Here is a 25,148-nt window from a genome sequence, read left to right on the forward strand (position 1 = left end):
GGTATTGTCATAATGAAGAGGCTGTAATGTATTTCCATAGACTGGTATTGTCATAATGAAGATGCTGTAATGTATTGTTTCACCATGGGTTTGTCATAATGAAGAGGCTGTAATGTATTTCCATACACTGGTATTGTCATAATGAAGAGGCTGTAATGTATTTCCATACACTGGTATTGTCATAATGAAGAGGCTGTAATGTATTTCCATACACTGGTATTGTCATAATGAAGAGGCTGTAATGTATTTCCATAGACTGGTATTGTCATAATGAAGATGCTGTAATGTATTGTTTCACCATGGGTTTGTCATAATGAAGAGGCTGTAATGTATTTTTTCACCATGGGTTTGTTTCTTCTCCTGGACATTTGGCCGGTGCCAATTTAATCATCAGGCTTTTCTAAAAAAAAATATTGGCCAAAAGCTGGCAATCACTGGCTAACGGAAACCCTGAACGGGAATGAGAGCCATTTTGTTGTGTTGAAGTAAGGTTTTAGATTGGGTTCTGTACCGTCACAGATCTTGTCTGAGAGGGACGGGTTGTCTGGCCCTGTACCGTCACAGGTCTTGTCTGAGAAGGACAGCTTGTCTGGCCCTGTACCTTCACATATCTTGTCTGAGAGGGACAGGTTGTCTGGCCCTGTACCTTCACATATCTTGTCTGAGAGGGACAGGTTGTCTGGTCCTGTACCTTCACAGATCTTGTCTGAGAGGGACAGGTTGTCTGGCCCTGTACCTTCACATATCTTGTCTGAGAGGGACAGGTTGTCTGGCCCTGTACCTTCACATATATTGTCTGAGAGGGACAGGTTGTCTGGCCCTGTACCTTCACATATCTTGTCTGAGAGGGACAGGTTGTCTGGCCCTGTACCTTCACATATCTTGTCTGAGAGGGACAGGTTGTCTGGCCCTGTACCTTCACATATCTTGTCTGAGAGGGACAGGTTGTCTGGTCCTGTACCTTCACATATCTTGTCTGAGAGGGACAGGTTGTCTGGCCCTGTACCTTCACATATCTTGTCTGAGAGGGACAGGTTGTCTGGCCCTGTACCTTCACATATCTTGTCTGAGAGGGACAGGTTGTCTGGTACTCTACCTTCACAGGTCTTGTATGAGAGGGACAGGTTGTTTGGTACTCTACCTTCACAGGTCTTGTATGAGAGGGACATATTGTTTGGTACTCTACCTTCACAGGTCTTGTATGAGAGGGACAGGTTGTTTGGTACTCTACCTTCACAGGTCTTCTTGTCCATTAGTTGGTATCCAGAGGGACAGTCACACGCATAGCCAATCCTCCTGTCTCTGCAGATGTGAGAGCAGCCTCCATTTTTGTCTGCGCACTCATTCACACCTAGAGAGAGAGGTAGGGAGAGAGAGTGAGGGAGAAAGTGAGGGAGAGAGAGAGAGAGAGGGGGTGGGAGAGAGAGAGAGAGGGAGAGAGTGAGAGAGAAAAGGGAGAGAGAGGGGGGGGAGGGGGGAGATAGAGAGAGAGAGAGAGAGAGAGAGAGAGAGAGAGAGAGAGGGGGAGAGAGAGAGAGAGGGAGAGAGAAAGGGGAGAGAGGGAGAAAGAGAGAGGGAGAGAGGGAGAGAGGGAGAGAGAAAGAGAGAGAGAGAGAGAGGGAGAGAGAAAGGGGAGAGAGAGAGGGAGAAAGAGAGAGGGATGAAAGGAGGAATAGAGGGAGGGAAGGGAGTTAAACATCAATAAAACAACCAATATATTGGTGTGTGTATGTACCTGGGGAGACTCTAGGGGAATATGTAGCTATCAGACACCTGGAACCAGTCCAGAATGCACTGGGGCTCAAGAGGGGGCAGCTATTTGTCAGGCCCCCTTGTCTAATCTGATTTCCTCAGAGGAGCAGTTCTCCTTCCCTTGTCCCTCCCTCCATCCATCCATCCTCCTCCCCATATCCCTCTCCTTTCTCCCCTTATCCCTCCATCCATCCATCCATCCATCCATCCATCCATCCTCCTCCCCATATCCCTCTCCTTTCTCCCCTTACCCCTCCCTCCATCCATCCCTCCTCCTCCCCATATCCCTCTCCTTTCTCCCCTTATCCCTCCATCCATCCATCCATCCTCCTCCCCATATCCCTCTCCTTTCTCCCCTTATCCCTCCCTCCATCCATCCATCCATCCCTCCTCCTCCCCATATCCCTCTCCTTTCTCCCCTTACCCCTCCCTCCCTCCATCCATCCATCCATCAATCCATCCATCCATCCATCCATCCATCCCTCCTTCTCCCCATATCCCTCTCCTTTCTCCCTTTAGGCTCCCTCCCTCCCTCCCTCCATCCATCCCTCCTTCTCCCCATATCCCTCTCCTTTCTCCCTTTAGGCTCCCTCCCTCCCTCCCTCCATCCATCCCTCCTTCTCCCCATATCCCTCTCCTTTCTCCCTTTAGGCTCCCTCCCTCCCTCTCCCGATAGAAATATATAACACTTCCCAGTCTCCTTCCCAGCAATTGTTAAAAGACAGGCAGCAATGGGGCGGCAGGTAGAAATGGGGCGGCAGGTAGCCTAGTGGTTAGAGCGTTGGGCCAGTTACCGGAAGGTTACACTGAGGTGTGCAGTTTTACCTCGATAATCAGATGATCTCACATGGAGGGAGGGAGGGAGGGATAAGGGGAGAAAGGAGAGGGATATGGGGAGGAGGAGGGATGGATGGATGGAGGGGTAAGAGAAGAAAGGAGAGGGATATGGGGAGGAGGAGGAGGGATGGAGGGAGGGGTAAGGGGAGAAAGGAGAGGGATATGGGGAGGAGGAGGGATGGGTGGATGGAGGGAGGGGTAAGGGGAGAAAAGGGTGCATTGAGGAGAAAAACACAGAGATGCAGACATATAGGCAAAGAGAGGGAAAGAGGAGGACACAGAGGAGGACACAGAGAAGGACCAAGAGGAGGACACAGAGGAGGACCAAGAGGACACAGAGGAGTATAGAGGAAGACACAGAAGAGGACACAGAGGAGGACACAGAGGAGGACCAAGAGGACACAGAGGAGGACACAGAGGAGTATAGAGGAGGACCAAGGGGACACAGAGGAGGACACAGAGGAGTATAGAGGAGTATAGAGGAGGACACAGAGGAAGAAAGAGGAGGACACAGAATAGGACACAGAGGAAGAAAGAGGAGGACACAGAGAAGGACACAGAGAAGGACCAAGAGGAGGACCAAGAGGACACAGAGGAGTATAGAGGAAGAAACAGAAGAGGACACAGAGGAGGACACAGAGGAGGACCAAGAGGATACAGAGGAGGACACAGAGGAGTATAGAGGAGTATAGAGGAGGACACAGAGGAAGAAAGAGGAGGACACAGAAGAGGACACAGAGGAAGAAAGAGGAGGACACAGAGAAGGACACAGAGAAGGACCAAGAGGAGGACCAAGAGGAGGACCAAGAGGACACAGAGGAGTATAGAGGAAGACACAGAAGAGGACACAGAGGAGGACACAGAGGAGGACCAAGAGGACACAGAGGAGTATAGAGGAAGACACAGAAGAGGACACAGAAGAGGACACAGAGGAAGAAAGAGGAGGACACAGAGAAGGTCACAGAGGAGGACACAGAGGAGTATAGAGGAGGACACAGATGAGGACACAGAGGAAGAAAGAGGAGGACACAGAAGCGGACACAGAGGAGTATAGAGGAGGACACAGAAGAGGACACAGAGGAGTATAGAGGAGGACACAGGAAGAAAGAGGAGGACACAGAAGAGGACACAGAGGAATAAAGAGGAGGACACAGAGGAGGTCACAGAGGAGGACACAGAGGAGTATAGAGGAAGACAAAGAGGAGGACACAGAGGAGGACAAAAATATACAGAGAAAGAGGAGTATAGAGGAAGAGAAAGAGATAGAAAAGTAACAGCCATATGGACAGATCAGAGGGGAAGTTCCTGAGTTACTCACCTACCTACCTCTCTCTCTCTCTACCTCTCTCTCTCTCTACCTCTCTCTCTCTCTCTACCCCTCCCTCCCTCCCTCCCTCCCTCACTAGTACATAAGACCATGTAATATGTCTGTCTATAAGCATAACATGTACGGCAAAGACGTAATGTCTCAGATGTTAATGTCCAGCATATCAAATCCTGCTATTTCATGATTACAAAAGTGCTGGATTACATGATTACAAAAGTGCTGGAGCTGATCTGAATGTTGACACACGGTTGACCAATCAGAAACACAGAGCTAGAGGTTCCGGGGCATTCCACTGTGAGGTCCATGACTAAAGAGCTCTAAATTGTAATTATCTATGGTAGGGAGCTAATCTATATGGTGCCTTATGGGTAGTGTAGTCAGAACACGTTTCCTAGCCATGAACACTCGAGGGAAGAGTTGGACTTTGATGGGAGAGAGAGAGCTGAGAGTTGTCCTGATGTACTCTCCCTTGATGAAATTAAGCTCTGATTACTAGCACAGTGGCCATCTGCATGTTAATTGGATGTTAATAAGTGTGTGTGTGTGTGTGTGTGTGTGTGTGTGTGTGTGTGTAGCTCACCACACTCCTTCATAGGTTCATCTGACCAGTCCTTGCAGTCTTTGACGGCATCACACACCTTGCTGCTGTTGATACACTGTCCATTCTTGCACATGAACTTCCTGGGGCCATCACACTTAGTGACTGGGAAAGAGAGAGGGTAGAAAAATACAATGATCATTACCTTGAAACAAGTGTTTGATTTCCAATGCATGTCACCACTACTCTGATGCCTCTGACCAGATAGCATCAAATAAGCTGGTTCCCAGACACCACCGTCCAGCGTAATCAGCTTGTGGGCAATAAGTAGCAATCATACAACATTGGGTGTAATGTACTGCAATACATCCTGATACTACACTGTACTGCAATACATCCTGATACTACACTGTACTGTAATACATCCTGATACTACACTGTACTGCAATACATCCTGATACTACACTGTACTGTAATACATCCTGATACTACACTGTAATACATCCTGATACTACACTGTACTGCAATACATCCTGATACTACACTGTACTGCAACACATCCTGATACTACACTGTACTGTAATACATCCTGATACTACACTGTACTGAAATACATCCTACTACTACACTGTACTGTAATACATCCTACTACTACACTGTACTGAAATACATCCTGATACTACACTGTACTGAAATACATCCTGATACTACACTGTACTGTAATACATCCTGATACTACACTGTAATACATCCTGATACTACACTGTACTGGAATACATCCTGATACTACACTGTACTGAAATACATCCTGATACTACACTGTACTGAAATACATCCTGATACTACACTGTACTGTAATACATCCTGATACTACACTGTAATACATCCTGATACTACACTGTACTGGAATACATCCTGATACTACACTGTACTGAAATACATCCTGATACTACACTGTACTGAAATACATCCTGATACTACACTGTACTGTAATACATCCTGATACTACACTGTACTGTAATACATCCTGATACTACACTGTACTGTAATACATCCTACTACTACACTGTACTGAAATACATCCTGATACTACACTGTACTGAAATACATCCTGATACTACACTGTACTGTAATACATCCTGATACTACACTGTTCTGTAATACATCCTACTACTACACTGTTCTGTAATACATCCTGATACTACACTGTACTGAAATACATCCTGATACTACACTGTACTGTAATACATCCTACTACTACACTGTAATACATCCTGATACTACACTGCAATACATCCTGATACTACACTGTACTGCAATACATCCTGATACTACACTGTACTGTAATACATCCTGATACTACACTGTTCTGTAATACATCCTGATACTACACTGTTCTGTAATACATCCTACTACTACACTGTACTGTAATACATCCTACTACTACACTGTACTGTAATACATCCTGATACTACACTGTACTGTAATACATCCTACTACTACACTGTTCTGTAATACATCCTGATACTACACTGTACTGTAATACATCCTGATATTACACTGTACTGCAATACATCCTGATACTACACTGTACTGTAATACATCCTGATACTACACTGTACTGTAATACATCCTGATACTACACTGTACTGTAATACATCCTGATACTACACTGTACTGTAATACATCCTGATACTACACTGTACTGTAATACATCCTACTACTACACTGTTCTGTAATACATCCTGATACTACACTGTACTGTAATACATCCTGATACTACACTGTACTGTAATACATCCTGATACTACACTGTACTGCAATACATCCTGATACTACACTGTACTGCAATACATCCTGATACTACACTGTACTGTAATACATCCTGATACTACACTGTACTGAAATACATCCTACTACTACACTGTTCTGTAATACATCCTGATACTACACTGTACTGTAATACATCCTACTACTACACTGTAATACATCCTGATACTACACTGTACTGAAATACATCCTGATACTACACTGTACTGAAATATATCCTGATACTACACTGTACTGTAATACATCCTACTACTACACTGTAATACATCCTGATACTACACTGTACTGAAATACATCCTGATACTACACTGTACTGTAATACATCCTGATACTACACTGTAATACATCCTGATACTACACTGTAATACATCCTGATACTACACTGTACTGAAATACATCCTGATACTACACTGTACTGTAATACATCCTACTACTACACTGTAATACATCCTGATACTACACTGTAATACATCCTGATACTACACTGTACTGCAATACATCCTGATACTACACTGTACTGTAATACATCCTGATACTACACTGTTCTGTAATACATCCTAAAACTACACTGTTCTGTAATACATCCTACTACTACACTGTACTGTAATACATCCTACTACTACACTGTACTGTAATACATCCTGATACTACACTGTACTGTAATACATCCTACTACTACACTGTTCTGTAATACATCCTGATACAACACTGTACTGTAATACATCCTGATATTACACTGTACTGCAATACATCCTGATACTACACTGTACTGTAATACATCCTGATACTACACTGTACTGTAATACATCCTGATACTACACTGTACTGTAATACATCCTGATACTACACTGTACTGCAATACATCCTGATACTACACTGTACTGTAATACATCCTGATACTACACTGTACTGTAATACATCCTGATACTACACTGTACTGTAATACATCCTACTACTACACTGTACTGTAATACATCCTGATACTACACTGTACTGTAATACATCCTGATACTACACTGTACTGTAATACATCCTACTACTACACTGTAATACATCCTGATACTACACTGTAAAACATCCTGATACTACACTGTACTGTAATACATCCTACTACTACACTGTACTGTAATACATCCTGATACTACACTGTACTGTAATACATCCTACTACTACACTGTTCTGTAATACATCCTGATACTACACTGTTCTGTAATACATCCTGATACTACACTGTTCTGTAATACATCCTGATACTACACTGTACTACACTGTTCTGTAATACATCCTGATACTACACTGTTCTGTAATACGTCCTGATACTACACTGTACTGTAATACATCTTGATACTACACTGTACTGTAATACATCCTGATACTACACTGTACTGTAATACATCCTACTACTACACTGTTCTGTAATACATCCTGATACTACACTGTTCTGTAATACATCCTGATACTACACTGTACTGTAATACATCCTACTACTACACTGTAATACATCCTGATACTACACTGTTCTGTAATACATCCTGATACTACACTGTACTGTAATACATCCTAATACTACACTGTACTGTAATACATCCTGATACTACACTGTACTGTAATACATCCTACTACTACACTGTTCTGTAATACATCCTACTACTACACTGTAATACATCCTGATACTACACTGTAAAACATCCTGATACTACACTGTACTGTAATACATCCTACTACTACACTGTACTGTAATACATCCTGATACTACACTGTACTGTAATACATCCTGATACTACACTGTACTGTAATACATCCTGATACTACACTGTACTGAAATACATCCTACTACTACACTGTTCTGTAATACATCCTGATACTACACTGTTCTGTAATACATCCTACTACTACACTGTACTGTATTACATCCTGATACTACACTGTACTACACTGTTCTGTAATACATCCTGATACTACACTGTACTGTAATACATCCTGATACTACACTGTTCTGTAATACATCCTGATACTACAATGTTCTGTAATACATCCTACTACTACACTGTACTGGATTACATCCTGATACTACACTGTTCTGTAATACATCCTGATACTACACTGTTCTGTAATACATCCTGATACTACACTGTTCTGTAATACATCCTGATACTACACTGTTCTGTAATACATCCTACTACTACACTGTACTGCAATACATCCTGATACTACACTGTACTGTAATACATCCTGATACTACACTGTACTGTAATACATCCTGATACTACACTGTACAGTAATACATCCTGATACTACACTGTACTGTAATACATCCTGATACTACACTGTACAGTAATACATCCTGATACTACACTGTACTGCAATAAATCCTGATACTACACTGTTCTGTATTACATCCTTATACTACACTGTTCTGAAATACATCCTGATACTACACTGTAATACATCCTACTACTACACTGTTCTGTAATACATCCTGATACTACACTGTACTGTAATACATCCTGATACTACACTGTTCTGTAATACATCCTGATACTACACTGTTCTGTAATACATCCTACTACTACACTGTACTGTATTACATCCTGATACTACACTGTACTGTAATACATCCTGATACTACACTGTTCTGTAATACATCCTGATACTACACTGTTCTGTATTACATCCTGATACTACACTGTTCTGTAATACATCCTGATACTACACTGTTCTGTAATACATCCTACTACTACACTGTACTGTATTACATCCTGATACTACACTGTACTGTATTACATCCTGATACTACACTGTACTGTAATACATCCTGATACTACACTGTACTGCAATACATTCTGATACTACACTGTACTGTAATACATCCTGATACTACACTGTACTGTAATACATCCTGATACTACACTGTACTGTAATACATCCTGATACTACACTGTACTGTAATACATCCTGATACTACACTGTACTGTAATACATCCTGATACTACACTGTAATACATTCTACTACTACACTGTACTGTAATACATCCTGATACTACACTGTACTGTAATACATCCTGATACTACACTGTACTGTAATACATCCTGATACTACACTGTAATACATCCTGATACTACACTGTACTGAAATACATCCTACTACTACACTGTACTGTAATACATCCTACTACTACACTGTACTGTAATACATCCTGATACTACACTGTACTGTAATACATCCTGATACTACACTGTACTGTATTACATCCTGATACTACACTGTTCTGTAATACATCCTACTACTACACTGACTGTAATACATCCTGATACTACACTGTACTGTAATACATCCTGATACTACACTGTTCTGTAATACATCCTACTACTACACTGCACTGCAATACATCCTGATACTAAACTGTACTGTAATACATCCTGATACTACACTGTATTGTAATACATCCTGATACTACACTGTACTGCAATACATCCTACTACTACACTGTACTGTAATACATCCTGATACTACACTGTACTGTAATACATCCTGATACTACACTGTACTGCAATACATCCTGATACTACACTGTACTGTAATACATCCTGATACTACACTGTACTGTAATACATCCTGATACTACACTGTACTGCAACACATCCTGATACTACACTGTACTGTAATACATCCTGATACTACACTGTACTGTAATACATCCTGATACTACACTGTACTGCAATACATCCTGATACTACACTGTACTGTAATACATCCTGATACTACACTGTTCTGTAATACATCCTGATACTACACTGTTCTGTAATACATCCTACTACTACACTGTACTGTAATACATCCTACTACTACACTGTACTGTAATACATCCTGATACTACACTGTACTGTAATACATCCTACTACTACACTGTACTGTAATACATCCTGATACTACACTGTACTGTAATACATCCTACTACTACACTGTTCTGTAATACATCCTACTACTACACTGTACTGTAATACATCCTGATACTACACTGTACTGTAATACATCCTGATATTACACTGTACTGCAATACATCCTGATACTACACTGTACTGTAATACATCCTGATACTACACTGTACTGCAATACATCCTGATACTACACTGTACTGTAATACATCCTGATACTACACTGTACTGTAATACATCCTGATACTACACTGTACTGCAATACATCCTGATACTACACTGTACTGTAATACATCCTGATACTACACTGTACTGTAATACATCCTGATACTACACTGTACTGTAATACATCCTACTACTACACTGTACTGTAATACATCCTGATACTACACCCCTCTGTAATGTGAGCCCCTGACTGTCTTCCAGGACTCTACAGCCATGTAACTTTATACACAGCTACTCTCTCTGTGTCTGTCTGCATGGCTGGAGTTACCCCACTATACTACTGTCTGTCTGCATGGCTGGAGTTACCCCACTATACTACTGTCTGTCTGCATGCTGGAGTTACAACATTATACTACTGTCTGTCTGCATGGCTGGAGTTACCCCACTATACTACTGTCTGTCTGCATGGCTGGAGTTACCCCACTATACTACTGTCTGTCTGCATGCTGGAGTTACAACACTATACTACTGTCTGTCTGCATGGCTGGAGTTACACCACTATACTACTGTCTGCATGCTGGAGTTACACCACTATACTACTGTCTGTCTGCATGGCTGGAGTTACACCACTATACTACTGTCTGTCTGCATGGCTGGAGTTACACCACTATACTACTGTCTGTCTGCATGGCTGGAGTTACCCCACTATACTCCTGTCTGTCTGCATGCTGGAGTTACCCCACTATACTACTGTCTGTCTGCATGCTGGAGTTACCCCACTAAACTACTGTCTGTCTGCATGCTGGAGTTACAGCACTATACTCTTGTCAGGCTAGTACACACAAGCAGTGTGTTATGGATTCCAGGTTGATCACGGACCACATGTCACAAATACAGGTCCTAAATAAAGTCCAGTCAGCATTAGTTTGACCTTCAGTTCTCTCTGGCATAGATAGACAAGACAAAGACCGTAGCTGCCAAATATGAACGTGTTACCATAGACACATAACAATAAAATCTAGAGTTACTGTACCATAGATATACAGAAACAGTTCTGCTTCAACATTATTCTCTGAAATGCCCACAGAGCTGGAGAGGAGAATGTAGTAAGAATATGAAGAAAGAAAGCTATTTCAGAGTTCTGGGACATTTCTCATCTACGGCAGTAGTGTGTCCCAATGTACCCATAAATGCCTTCTCTTTTTGTGAAAACCCAGTGAGTAAAGCAATACGGTGGGAAAAAACTATTTTGGATTATTGGAACATATGTCAACTATATGGACATAATGCAGTATCCAGGAGATAAAGCACAGGACATAATGCAGTATCCAGGAGATAAAGCACAGGACATAATGCAGTATCCAGGAGATAAAGAACAGGACATAATGCAGTATCCAGGAGATAAAGAACAGGACATAATGCAGTATCCAGGAGATAAAGAACAGGACATAATGCAGTATCCAGGAGATAAAGAACAGGACATAATGCAGTATCCAGGAGATAAAGAACAGAAGAGAAGGCAGGGTCCACCCACCGTTGATACAGCCGGCCTCATCACTGAAGTCAGGACAGTCGTGCACCCTGTTGCACTGCTTGGTTCCATGGATACAGGACCCATCACCACACTGGAACTCATCTGGACGGCAGGTCAGCAGAGCTGTGGAGGAGAGAACACACAGAGAGAGAGAGAGAGAGAGAGAGAGAGAGAGAGAGAGAGAGAGAAAATCAAGAGACCGCAAGAGAGAGCCACAAATGTGATGTTAATTCAACTGCTCATCAACCAACTTTCTATGTATCTCTCTAGTGATCCAACCCCAACCTGGTATCCTGTCAGAAAGAAAATGAACCCTGTGAAAAGATGTGTGTGTTTTATCTTGGGTTAGGCAAACACAGAGTGCATTCCAATTCAACAGTAATCACCCTCCGTTCCCCCCTTCTCCCCTATTCTCTCCCCTTACTCCCCTCTGCTCCAGAGAAATCCTGTGGAAATGAGAAGCTGGAAGGTGTTTACCATAGAGATCCTATTAAATTACTAGACAGGCTATATGATAAACCCTCAAAGTTCCAGAATAGGAGAAAATGGCAGTCATACAGGGTGGCCTAGTGGTTAGAGCGTTGGGCCAGTAACTGAAAGGTTGCAAGATTGAATCCCCGAGCTGACAAGGTAAAAATCTGTAGTTCTGCCCCGGAACAAAGCAGTTAACCCACTGTTCCCTGGTAGGCTGTCATTGTAATTAAGAATTTGTTCTTGACTGGCTTGTCTCGTCAAATGAAGGTTCGATTTTCTAAAATATTTTTTTATATTGGTCAGCGAGAAATCCAAACCAGTCTAATTGGAATGAAGATGTGAATCATGATAGTGATTTTGATTATAATGGTAGGAATCATATTTTAACATCCAAACCCTCTAACAAGTCTGAAACCCCTGCATGAATCTACTCTGACTTCCTCCCTGTCTTTGTGATCAGTGTTTGTCATTACTGAGTGGTCTCCGGGGTTGAGAATAGTGTGTTACTCAGGGAGAGAGGGCCAGGTTATGAGGACCCTCGCTACCTCTCAAGGGCTCTCCACTGTTCCAATCATCACACTGTTGCATGGCAACCAACCTCACTGATTGCCGTGGTGATTCCAGCATGGAGCATCTTATAAACGGGCGCCAACACAGAGGTCTCAGGAGGGGTTTGATAGCATACTGTATCATCCATGCACAAACCGACACGCAGGCACACACATACAGACAAAGACGCTAGAACACACATACACCAATGCCTGTACACTCACAAATCTATCCACATACATTAATTGTACATAGATAGTGATGTAAAGCTATTTAGTCATTCTAAGCTTACTATAACCCTACACACGCAGAAGACTCCACTACCTGTCCACCCCTCCTGTCTCAGCCTCCAGTATTTATGCTGCAGTAGTTTATGTGTCGGGGGGCTAGGGTCAGTTTGTTATATCTGGAGTACTTCTCCTGTCCTATTCGGTGTCCTGTGTGAATTTAAGTGTGCTCTCTCTAATTCTCTCTTTCTCTCTTTCTTTCTCTCTCTCGGAGGACCTGAGCCCTAGGACCATGCCTCAGGACTACCTGACATGATGACTCCTTGCTGTCCCCAGTCCACCTGGCCGTGCTGCTGTTCCAGTTTCAACTGTTCTGCCTTATTGGACCATGCTGGTCATTTATGAACATTTGAACATCTTGGCCATGTTCTGTTATAATCTCCACCCGGCACAGCCAGAAGAGGACTGGCCACCCCACATAGCCTGGTTCCTCTCTAGGTTTCTTCCTAGGTTTTGGCCTTTCTAGGGAGTTTTTCCTAGCCACCGTGCTTCTACACCTGCATTGCTTGCTGTTTGGGGTTTTAGGCTGGGTTTCTGTACAGCACTTTGAGATATCAGCTGATGTACGAAGGGCTATATAAATAAATTTGATTTGATTTTGATTTGATTTGACCTGTCCATATAGACTATATACGTACACAGTGCATTAAAAAGTATTCAGACCCCTTCACTTTTTCACATTTTGTTACGTTACAGCCTTTTTCTAAAAATGTATGACATCATTTCCCCTCATCAATCTACACACAATACACCACAATGGCAAACTGAAAACAGGTTTGCAGAAACACCTTCTTTACATAAGTATTCAGACCCTTTGCTATGAGACTCGAAATTGAGCTCAGGTGCATCCTGTTTCCATTGATCATCCTTGAGATGTTTCAACAACTTGATTGGAGTTCACCTGTGGTGATTTGGAAAGGCACACCTATACTACCATTAAAACGTTTGGGGTCACTTAGAAATGTCCTTGTTTGTGAAAGAAAAGCAAATGTTTTGTCCATTAAAATAACATCAAATTTATCAGAAATACAGTGTAGACATGGTTAATGTTGTAAATGACTATTATAGCTGAAAACGGCAGATTTTTAATGGAATATCTACACAGCCTCACAAGTCCTCAACTGGCAGCTTCATTAAATAGTACCAGCAAAACACCAGTCTCAACGTCAACAGTGAAGAGGCGACTCCGGGATGCTGGCCTTCTAGGCAGAGTTGCAAAGAAAAATACATATCTCAGACGGGCCAATAAAAATAAAAGATTAAGATGGGCAAAAGAACACAGACACTGGACAGAGGAACTCTGCCTAGAAGGCCAGCATCCTGGAGTCACCTCTTCACTGTTGACGTTGAGACTGGTGTTTGCGGGTACTATTTAAAGAAGCTGCTAGTTGAGATCTTCAGTTTCTTGGCAATTACTAGCATTAGAATAGCCTTCATTTCTCAGAAGAATAGACTGACGAGTTTCAGAAGAAAGTACTCGTTTTCTGGCCATTTTGAGCCTGTAATCAAACCCACAAATGCTGATGCTCCAGATGCTCAACTAGTCTAAAGAAGGCCAGTTTTATTGCTTCTTTAATCAGAACAACAGTTTTCAGCTGTGTTAACATAATTGCAAAAGGGTTTTCTAATGATCAATTAGCCTTTTAAAATTATAAAGTTGAATTAGATAACAACACGTGCCATTGGAACACAGGAGTGGTGGTTGCTGATAATGGGCCTCTGTACGCCTATGTAGATATTCCATAAAAAATCTGCCGTTTCCAGCTACAATAGTCATTAACAACATTAACAATGTCTACACTGCATTTCCGTTCAATTTGATGTTATTTTAATGGTAATTTTTTTTTGATTTTCTTTCAAAAACAAGGACATTTCTAAGTGACCCCAAACTTTTGAACGGTAGTGTATAAGGTCCCATCGTTGACAGTGCATGTCAGAGCAACAATTAAGCCATGAGGTCGAAGGAATTGTCCGTAGAGCTCCGGGACAGGATTGTGTCGAGGCACCGATCTGGGGAAGGGTACCAAAACATTTCTGCAGCATTGAAGGTCCCCAAGAACAGAGTGGACTTCATCATTCTAAAATGGAAGATGTTTGTAACCACCAAGCTGAGAAATCGGGGGAGAAGGGCCTTGGTCAGGGAGGTGACCAAGAACCTGATGGTCACTCTAGAGTGGCCAGACGGAAGCCACTCCTCAGTAAAAGGTACATGATAGCCCACTGGAGTTAGCCAAAAGGCACCTAAAGGACTCAGACCATGACAAACAAGATTGTCTGGTCTGATGAAACCAAGATTGAACTCTTTGGCCTGAATGCCAAGCATCACGTCTGGAAGAAACCTGGTACCATCCCTACGGTGAAGCATGGTGGTGGTGGCATTATGCTGTGGGGATTTTTTTCAGTGGCAGGGACTGGGAGACCATTCAGGATCGAGGGAAAGACGAACAGAGCAAAGTACAGACAGGTCTTTGATGAAAACCTGCTCCAGAGCGCTCAGGACCTCAGACTGGGGCAAAGGTTCACCTTCCAACAGGACAACGACCCTAAGCACACAGCCAGTGGCTTCGGGGCAAGTCTCTGAATGTCCTTGAGTGGCCCAGCCAGAGTCCGGACTTGAACCCGATCGAAACATCTCTGGAGACCTGAAAATAGCTGTGCAGCAACACTCCCCATCCAACCTTACAGAGCTTGAGAGGATTTGCAGAGAATGGGATAAACTCTCCAAACACAGGTGTGCCAAGCTTGTAGTGTCATACCCAAGAAGACTCGAGACTGTAATCACTGCCAAAGGTGCTTCAACAAAGTACTGGGTAAAGGGCCTGAAAACTTTTGTAAATGTGATATTTCCGTATTTTTTTTTATACATCTGCAAAAAATACTAAAAATCTATTTTTGAGTTGTCATTATGGGGTATTGTGCATAGATTGATGAGGGGGAAAAAACTATTCAATTCATTTTAGAATAAGGCTGTAATGTAACAAAATGTGGAAAAAGTCAAGGGGTCTGAATACTTTCTGAATGCACTGTAGATGTAGTACCACATCCTGTGTGCATCCTCAGGTGACCCAAACCCAGATTCAGTAGGTGACTTACCGCAGTCAGCCTCGTCAGATTTGTCCTTGCAGTCGGCTTCTCCGTCACACTTCCAGTTGAGGTGGACACACTCTCCACTTCCACACTGGAACTCCCCCGCCGAGCACCGGGGCTTCTGGGGCTCTGTCCGGCGACTACAGCGCTCCATAGACTCGTCAGACTTATCCCTGCAGTCAGGGTCTCCATCGCAGCTCCACAGAGCTGGGATGCACTCTGAGTCGTTACAGCGGAACTCCTGGGAGCCACAGCGGGAAGTGGAACACTTCTCCTCATCACTCCAATCCCCGCAGTCGTCGTCGCCGTCGCACACAAAGATGGGAGCCACACATTTCCTGTTATGGCACTGGAACTCCTTGGCGGGGCAGGCATTGGCGTCTGTAGAGGGAAGAAAGAGACACGCAGAGAGAGAGATCTGTTAGAGGTCTCAACATCGGAGAGTGATGAAGAGAAACCATGAGCTGTCATGTAAGAGATCACAGACTAAACAGAAGAGTAAAAAACAGGAACTTCTAAAAGATTGCGTGACAGAATGAGAATGGGCGCTAAAAAGGGTGGCGCCTGGCCCTGCTCTGAACTACATATCCAGCCATGTTGCCTGGCCCTGCTCTGAACTACACATCCAGCCATGGTGCCTGGCCCTGCTCTGAACTACACATCCAGCCATGGTGCCTGGCCCTGCTCTGAACTACACATCCAGCCATGGTGCCTGGCCCTGCTCTGAACTACACATCCAGCCATGGTGCCTGGCCCTGCTCTGAACTACACATCCAGCCATGGCGCCTGGCCCTGCTCTGAACTACACATCCAGCCATGGTGCCTGGCCCTGCTCTGAACTACACATCCAGCCATGGCGTCTGGCCCTGCTCTGAACTACACATCCAGCCATGGCGCCTGGCCCTGCTCTGAACTACACATCCAGCCATGGTGCCTGGCCCTGCTCTGAACTACACATCCAGCCATGGCGCCTGGCCCTGCTCTGAACTACACATCCAGCCATGGCGCCTGGCCCTGCTCTGAACTACACATCCAGCCATGGCGCCTGGCCCTGCTCTGAACTACACATCCAGCCATGGCGCCTAGCCCTGCTCTGAACTACACATCCAGCCATGGCGCCTGGCCCTGCTCTGAACTACACATCCAGTCATGGCGCCTCCAGGGCCCAGAGCCACAGCCATGATAAAAACACTTGGCTTCCGTACTGTATGTGTCTGAGATTTAGAGAGCTGCTCTGAGACAGCCTCCTCTATAACCTCTCCGTTTCTCCCTCGAACCTCATTGATTTCCTGGCTGCCCAAATAGCCCCAGTCCTGGCCCCGCTCTGTGTAGCGGCAGCCAGGCTAAATGACTGTTAGTATGCAGTGATAAGCGGCTGGCCCTGCCTTAATAGGGTCAACTGTGGAGGTATTGAGTTTTATGGCCTTTTTATGTAGACGATTGCTATAATACTGTAAAGACACACTGCAGACAGGGAATTCACAGGATCATTTAAACTCACAAAGACACGGACAAGCGCACACACACACACTCACACTCACACTCACACACACACACACACACACACACACACACACACACACACACACACACACACACACACACACACACACACACACTCATAGACACACACACACAAAATCACTCATAGACACACACATACTGGCATAATGCCGAACTACTCACACAGACAGTAATATTAGGACATGCACCTACACATAGCAGGTACTCAAATACTGCTACAACAGTTACATGTAAATCTTAACTGACATCCTTCCTCTCATACTTACATCATACTGTAGTACATTTAAACACACTCCTGCCAACTGTGTAGTGTTCACAGCAGATGATAAATGCCACTTTAGCCTTTTCACCTACCCAGGCTCTGTGGAGTGTAAGACCCACTGTGAAATACTCCAGTCATTCCCAACAGTGACATTATCACATCTCCACACTAGACTGACTCCCTATGATTTATGTGTTGTGGGGAAAGGGCACACTTGTCTTTCAGTAGCACTTCACTTCCCTGTGTGTGTGTGTGTGTGTGTGTGTGTGTGTGTGTGTGTGTGTGTGTGTGTGTAGCCCGCCACTTCAATGTCTCCTCACCACACCACACACACTGCGCCACTGTTCTGCTAATTTTGGGGATGCATACTAATCATCTCCAGTCCTATCAGAGTGATTAAATTAAAGTCAACAAATAAACAATAGGAAATTACATGATCAGGTGTTTCTCAGATTAACCCCCAACCCCTCTCTCTGTCTGTATGTTCATTGACTGACAGTTGAGTAAGGGGAGTTTAATTCAGTTTCAAATACTTTGGTGCCAGTCAACAGCGGTTGAATGTTTGAATTTACAGAGAAATTCATGAAAAAGCAAACACTGCTGATGCTATCTGTGTTCTAAGAAGAATGATATACCGAGTATCATATCATACGGTATGCTGCACTACAGTATGTTCTTGATTGGCTCGTAAGCCACGCCCTAGAGGGTCTTAGAGAGAGACATTGGGGGACCAGAGTAGAGGGTCTTAGAGAGAGACATGGGGGGCCCTATAAGGTCTTAGAGAGAGACATGGGGGCCCTAGAGGGTCTTAGAGAGAGACATGGGGGCCCTAGAGAGACATGGAGGGCCTAACCTCTCTCCCACCCATAAGGCTAAATCTCTTCATCCTCTGGCCTAGTGCTGGACAGGTAATAGACGGAAAGGAAGATAAAACGGATCACGTTGACCTTCAAACCCAATGGGTTGCAGGATGGCACTCCGAAGCAATCACTTCTGTCATCATGAAGAGCTTTGAGAGGCTAGTTAAGGATCATATCGCCTCTATCTTACCCGACACCCTAAACCCACCGCAATTTGCATACCGTAAGGGTGCGTGCTCAGCCCCTTCCTGTACTCCCTGTTCACCCATGACTGCGTCGCCACGCACGCCTCCAACTCATCAAGTTTGCAGACGGCACCACAGTAGTAGGCCTGATTAGCAACAATGACGAGACAGCCTACAGGGAGGAGGTGAGGGCCCTGGCAGAGTGGTGCTAGGAAAATAACCTCTCACTCATCGTCAACAAAACGAAGGAGCTGATCGTAGACTTCAGGAAACAGTAGAGGGAGCACGCCCCTATCCACATCAACGGGACCGAAGGTGGAAAGCTTGGTCCACCCACACAGACAGTGTGATGGAGAAAGCGCAGCAGCGCCTCTTCAACTTCAGGAGGCTGAAGAAATTTGGCTTGGCCCCTAAGCACAGGGCTCCGCCTGCAACCACAGGGTTCTTTAGAGGGTGGTGCGGTCTGCTCAACGCATCACCGGGGGCACACTGCCTGCCATCCAGGACACCTACAGTCGTGGCCTAAAGTTTTGAGAATGACACAAATATACATTTTCACAAAGTCTGCTGCCCCAGTTTGTACGATGGCAATTTGCATATACTCCAGAATGTTATGAAGAGTTATCAGATGAATTGCAAATAATTGCAAAGTCCCTCTTTGCCATGCAAATTAACTGAATCCCCCAAAAAACATTTCCACTGCATTTCAGCCCTGCCACAAAAGGACCAGCTGACATCATGTCAGTGATTCTCTCGTTAACACAGGTGTGAGTGTTGACGAGGACAAGGCTGGAGATCACTCTGTCATGCTGATTGAGTTCGAATAACAGACTGGAAGCTTCAAAAGGAGGGTGGTGCTTGGAATCATTGTTCGTCCTCTGCCAAAGATAGTTACCTGCAAGGAAACACGTGCCGTCATCATTGCTTTGCACAAAAAGGGCTTCACAGGCAAGGATATTGCTGCCAGTAAGATTGCACCTAAATCAACCATTTATCGGATCATCAAGAACTTCAAGGAGAGTGGTTCAATTGTTTTGAAGAAGGCTTCAGGGCGCCCAAGAAAGTCCAGCAAGCGCCAGGACCGTCTCCTAAGGTTGATTCAGCTGCAGGATCGGGGCACCACCAGTACAGAGCTTGCTCAGGAAGGGCAGCAGGCAGGTGTGAGGATTTTTGGAGGATGGCCTGGTGTCAAGAAGGGCATCAAAGAAGCCACTTCTCTCCAGGAAAAACATCAGGGACAGACTGATATTCTGCAAAAGGTACAGGGATTGGACTGCTGAGGACTGGGGTAAAGTAATTTTCTCTGACGAATCCCCTTCCTGATTGTTTGGGGCATCCAGAAAAAATCTTGTCTGGAGAAGACAAGTTGAGCGCTACCATCAGTCCTGTGTCATGCCAACAGTAAAGCATCCTGAGACCATTCATGTGTGGGGTTGCTTCTCAGCCAAGGGAGTGGGCTCACTCACAATTTTGCCTAAGAACACCATGAATAAAGAATGGTACCAACACATCCTCCAAGAGCAACTTCTCCCAACCATCCAGGAACAGTTTGGTGACGAACAATGCCTTGTCCAGCATGATGGAGCACCTTGCCATAAGGCAAAAGTGAGAACTAAGTGACTCGGGGAACAAAACATCAATATTTTGGGTCCATGGCTAGGAAACTCCCCAGACCTTAATCCCATTGAGAACTTGTGGTCAATCCTCAAGAGGCGGGAGGACAAACAAAACTGCCCCCCTTTCATGAGTCAGTGGGTGTACGTTTCTGGAGTTTGATCTAAATTAAGACACTGTGTTTTTACCCATCAGCCCCTGAGCTGTTGGCGCCCTAATCCCGCTACCATCTACAAGGCAGAAACAGTACAGGTGCATCAAAGCTGGGACAGAGAGACTGAAAAAACAGCTTCTATATCCAGTCCATCAGACTGTTAAACAGTCACCACTAGCCTTAGTCACTGTTATAGCCCTTAAACTTTTCCACAATTTGTTATGTCACCTTATTCTAAAATGGATTAACAGTGAAGACATCGTAACTATGAAATAACACATGGAATCATGTAGAAAGCAAAATATTGTTCAACAAATCAAAATATATTTTATATTTGAGAATCTTCAATGTAGCCACCCTTTACCTTAACGACAGCTTTGCACAATCTTGAACTTCTCTCAACCAGCTTCATGAGGTAGTCACGTGGAATTCATTTAAATAAAAAAATGTCCCTTCTTAATGCGTTTGAGCCAATCAGTTGTGTTGTGACAAGGTAGGGGTGGTATACAAAATATAGTCCTATTTGGTAAAATACCAAGTCCATATTAAGCAAGAACAGCTCAAATAAGCAAAAAGAAACGACAGTCCATCATTACTTTAAGACATGAAGGTCAGTCAAGACGGAAAATTTCAAGAAACATCAAGCGCTATGATGAAACTGGAGATCCAGAGTCCCCTCAGCTGCAGAGGATACGTTCATTAGAGTTACCAGACTCAGAAACTGCAGGCCAAATAAATGCTTCACAGAGTTCAAGTAACAGACACATCTCAACATCAACTGTTCAGAGGAGACTGCATGAATCAGTCCTTCATGGTCGAATTGCTGCAAATAAACCACTACTAAAGGACACCAACAAGAAGAAGAGACTTGCTTGGGCCAGGAAATGCGAGCAATGGACATTAGACCGGTGGAAATCTGTCCTTTGGTCTGATGAGTCCAAATTTGAGACTTTTGGTTCCAACCGCCGTGTCTTTGTGAGATGCAGAATAGGTGAACGGATGATCTCTGCATGTGTGGTTCCCACTGTGAAGCATGGAGGAGGAGGTGTGATGGTGTGGGGTTGCTTTGCTGGTGACACTGTCTGTGATTTATTTAGAATTAATTTGCTTTTCAACAGGACAATGACTCAAAACACACCTCCAGGCTGTATAACGGCTATTTGACCAAGAAGGAGAGTGATGGAGTGCTGCATCAGATGACCTGGCCTCCACAACCACCCGACCTCATCCCAATTGAGATGGTTTGGGATGAGTTGGACTGCAGCCAAGGAAAAGCAGCCAACGAGTGCTCAGAATATGTGGGAACCCCTTCAAGACTGTTGGAAAAGCATATCTGAAGGTTTTTTTTATTTCTACATGATTCCATATGTGTTATTTCATAGTTTTGATGTCTTGAATATTAATCTAGAATGTAGAAAATAGTAAAAATAAAGTAAAACCCTTGAATGAATAGGTGTCTCCAAACTTTAGACTGGTACTGTATATTTATAATGTATTTATATTCCGGTCTCTAACATTGCTTGTTCTGATATTTCTTTATTTCTTTTGGATTTTTTCTGTATTATGTGTGTATTGTGTTTTCTATTGCTAGGTATTACTGTACTTTTGGGAGTTAAAAACGCAGGCATTTTTGCTGCACCTGTGATATCATCTGTAAATCTGTGTATGTGACCAATAAACTTTGATTTGAGATTTGATTTTGATTTGGCACAGAAACGCTTTCCATCAGCACAGCACCAGTACACCGTTCAATTATCATTGATTAGTTGTAGAGCCAAACATCATCAGGTGTAGCCTCGGAAACGTGAGTCAGACATTGAATCATAAAGAACACAAGGAATAGGAATTAGAACGTTCCCCCAGATAATTCCAGGCTCAACTCAACATCTTCAGCCAGACACAGACACCTGGTCTACAGCCTTCTAGTCAGGCTCTAATGGTCCATAGGGCAAACAAACAACATGGTCTAGAATACCAATCTATGTATACATATGAGTTATCAATACAACTAATCAATGATAATTGAACGGTGTACTGGTGCTGTGCTGATATCCAGGGCTGATCTGATCCTGATGAATAATTATATTTAGGGAAAATGATTTGTCAACACCAGCCTCTGGATAGCAGCAATGATGAGCTGTAGTACTCGACTCCCCATCCCACATCTCCTGGCCTGTGAATCGTATTGAGCCATTGCTTTGCAACAGCAAGCTAATGTAGCGTTCACTGCCGCTATGGGGCACCATTATACTTAAATTGTTAAAGCAGTGTGGACCAGAGAGATGTGTCCCCTCAGGGAACCCCCTGACTGCCCACAGAGAGATGTGTCCCCTGTCCTCTAAGGTCCTGCAGTGGTCTAAGGTACTACAGTGGTCTAAGGTACTAAAGCGGTCTAAGGTACTGCAGCGGTCTAAGGTACTGCAGCGGTCTAAGGTACTACAGTGGTCTAAGGTACTACAGCGGTCTAAGGTACTACAGCGGTCTAAGGTACTACAGCGGTCTAAGGTACTACAGCGGTCTAAGGTACTACAGTGGTCTATGGTACTACAGCGGTCTAAGGCAATACAGTGGTCTAAGGCACTACAGCGGTCTAAGGTACTACAGCGGTCTAAGGTACTACAGTGGTCTAAGGTACTACAGTGGTCTAAGGTACTACAGCGGTCTAAGGTACTACAGTGGTCTAAGGTACTACAGTGGTCTAAGGTACTACAGCGGTCTAAGGTCCTGCAGATGTCTAAGGCACTGCATCTCAGTGGTCAGGCGTCACTACAAACCTTGGTTGGATTCCAGGCTGTATCACAACTGGCCGTGATTGCAGTCCCATAGGGAGGCGCACAATTGGCCCAGCGTCGTCCGGGTTTTGTAGGGTTAGGCCATCATTGTAAATAATAATTTGTTCTTCACTGACTTGCCTAGTTAAATAAAGGTTAAATAAAAAATCAACTAAATAAAAATATAGTGTACTACTTTGCTCACAAGTAGTGCATGATGTATGGAAATAGGGAGCCTCCCGAGTCTAAGGCACTGCATCGCAGTGGGTCACTACAGACAACCGGCTGTGATCAGGAGTCCCATAGGGCGGCGCACAGTTGGCCCAGCGTCGTACGGGTTAGGGGAGGGTCTGACCGGGGGAGGGTTTGGCCCGGGGAGGGTTTGGCCGGGGGAGGGTTTGGCCCGGGGAGGGTTTGGCCGAGCGAGGGTTTGGCCGGGGGAGGGTTTGGCCGGGGGAGGGTCTGACCGGGGGAGGGTTTGGCCGGGGGAGGGCCTGACCGGGGGAGGGTTTGGCCGGGGGAGGGTCTGACCGGGGGAGGGTTTGGCCGGGGGAGGGTTTGGCCGGGGGAGGGTCTGACCGGGGGAGGGTTTGGCCGGGGGAGGGTCTGACCGGGGGAGGGTTTGGCCGGGGGAGGGTTTGACCGGGGGAGGGTTTGGCCGGGGGAGGGTCTGACCGGGGGAGGGTTTGGCTGGGGGAGGGTTTGGCCGGGGGAGGCTCATCGCGCTCTAGTGACTCCTTGTGCCGCCTGCATGTTGACCTTGGTCGTCAGTAAAAACGACATATTGGGGAAGCTGGCTTCCGCGTTAAGCGGGCAGGTGGTAAGAAGCGCAGTATGGCGGAGGCAGACCAACAGGCTCTCAGACAGACAGGCAGAGGCAGATAGACAGGCTATCAGAAAGACAGGTAGAGGCAGACAGACAGGCTCTCAGACAGACGGGCAGAGGCAGATAGACAGGCTCTCAGACAGACAGGTAGAGGCAGATAGACATGCTCTCAGACCAACAGGTAGAGGCAGATAGACAGGCTCTTAGACAGACAGGTAGAGACAGATAGACAGGACACAGGAGTACTCAGTGGTGCTAAGCGATTAACTGAAATGTTGACCTACGTCGGTTCAATCATTTGAATTACATTTAGGTCTGTTTTTGATTCCTATGAGATCAATGCGGTCATTGCACAGTATCTCTAGAGATAAATTAGATCAAGCCCTAACTGTGCGATGTAGTAGAGTGTTGTAGTTTCCAACAGGTCAATATTCTGAGTGGTGTAGCGCAGAAAACATGGTAATTAACTACAATGACCATAATCCATTGCGCGCCTACTTGTCTGGTCTGTGTGGGGCAGACACGGATTCACGAGGTACACTACATGGCCAAAAGTATGTGGACAACCATTCAAATTAGTGGATTTGGCTATTTCAGTCACACCCGTCGCTGACAGGTGTATAAAATCAAGCACAC

General features: G+C 44.5%; 1 protein-coding gene across 1 annotated transcript in view; it reads right to left on the minus strand.

Moving 5' to 3' along the window:
• LOC139409489 (low-density lipoprotein receptor-related protein 8-like) overlaps window positions 1-25,148 on the minus strand; it is a 346,325-nt gene that overhangs the window by 85,185 nt on the left and 235,992 nt on the right. Inside the window, exons 5-8 of the mRNA XM_071154703.1 lie at window positions 16,323-16,697; window positions 11,920-12,042; window positions 4,497-4,619; window positions 1,232-1,351 (exon numbers count right to left, since the gene is read on the minus strand). Of these exons, the coding sequence (XP_071010804.1) occupies window positions 1,232-1,351; window positions 4,497-4,619; window positions 11,920-12,042; window positions 16,323-16,697 (741 nt within the window). The remainder of the gene's footprint in view (window positions 1-1,231; window positions 1,352-4,496; window positions 4,620-11,919; window positions 12,043-16,322; window positions 16,698-25,148) is intronic.

This window comes from Oncorhynchus clarkii, chromosome 5 (assembly GCF_045791955.1).
Source record: "Oncorhynchus clarkii lewisi isolate Uvic-CL-2024 chromosome 5, UVic_Ocla_1.0, whole genome shotgun sequence".
Lineage (NCBI taxonomy): Eukaryota > Metazoa > Chordata > Actinopteri > Salmoniformes > Salmonidae > Oncorhynchus > Oncorhynchus clarkii.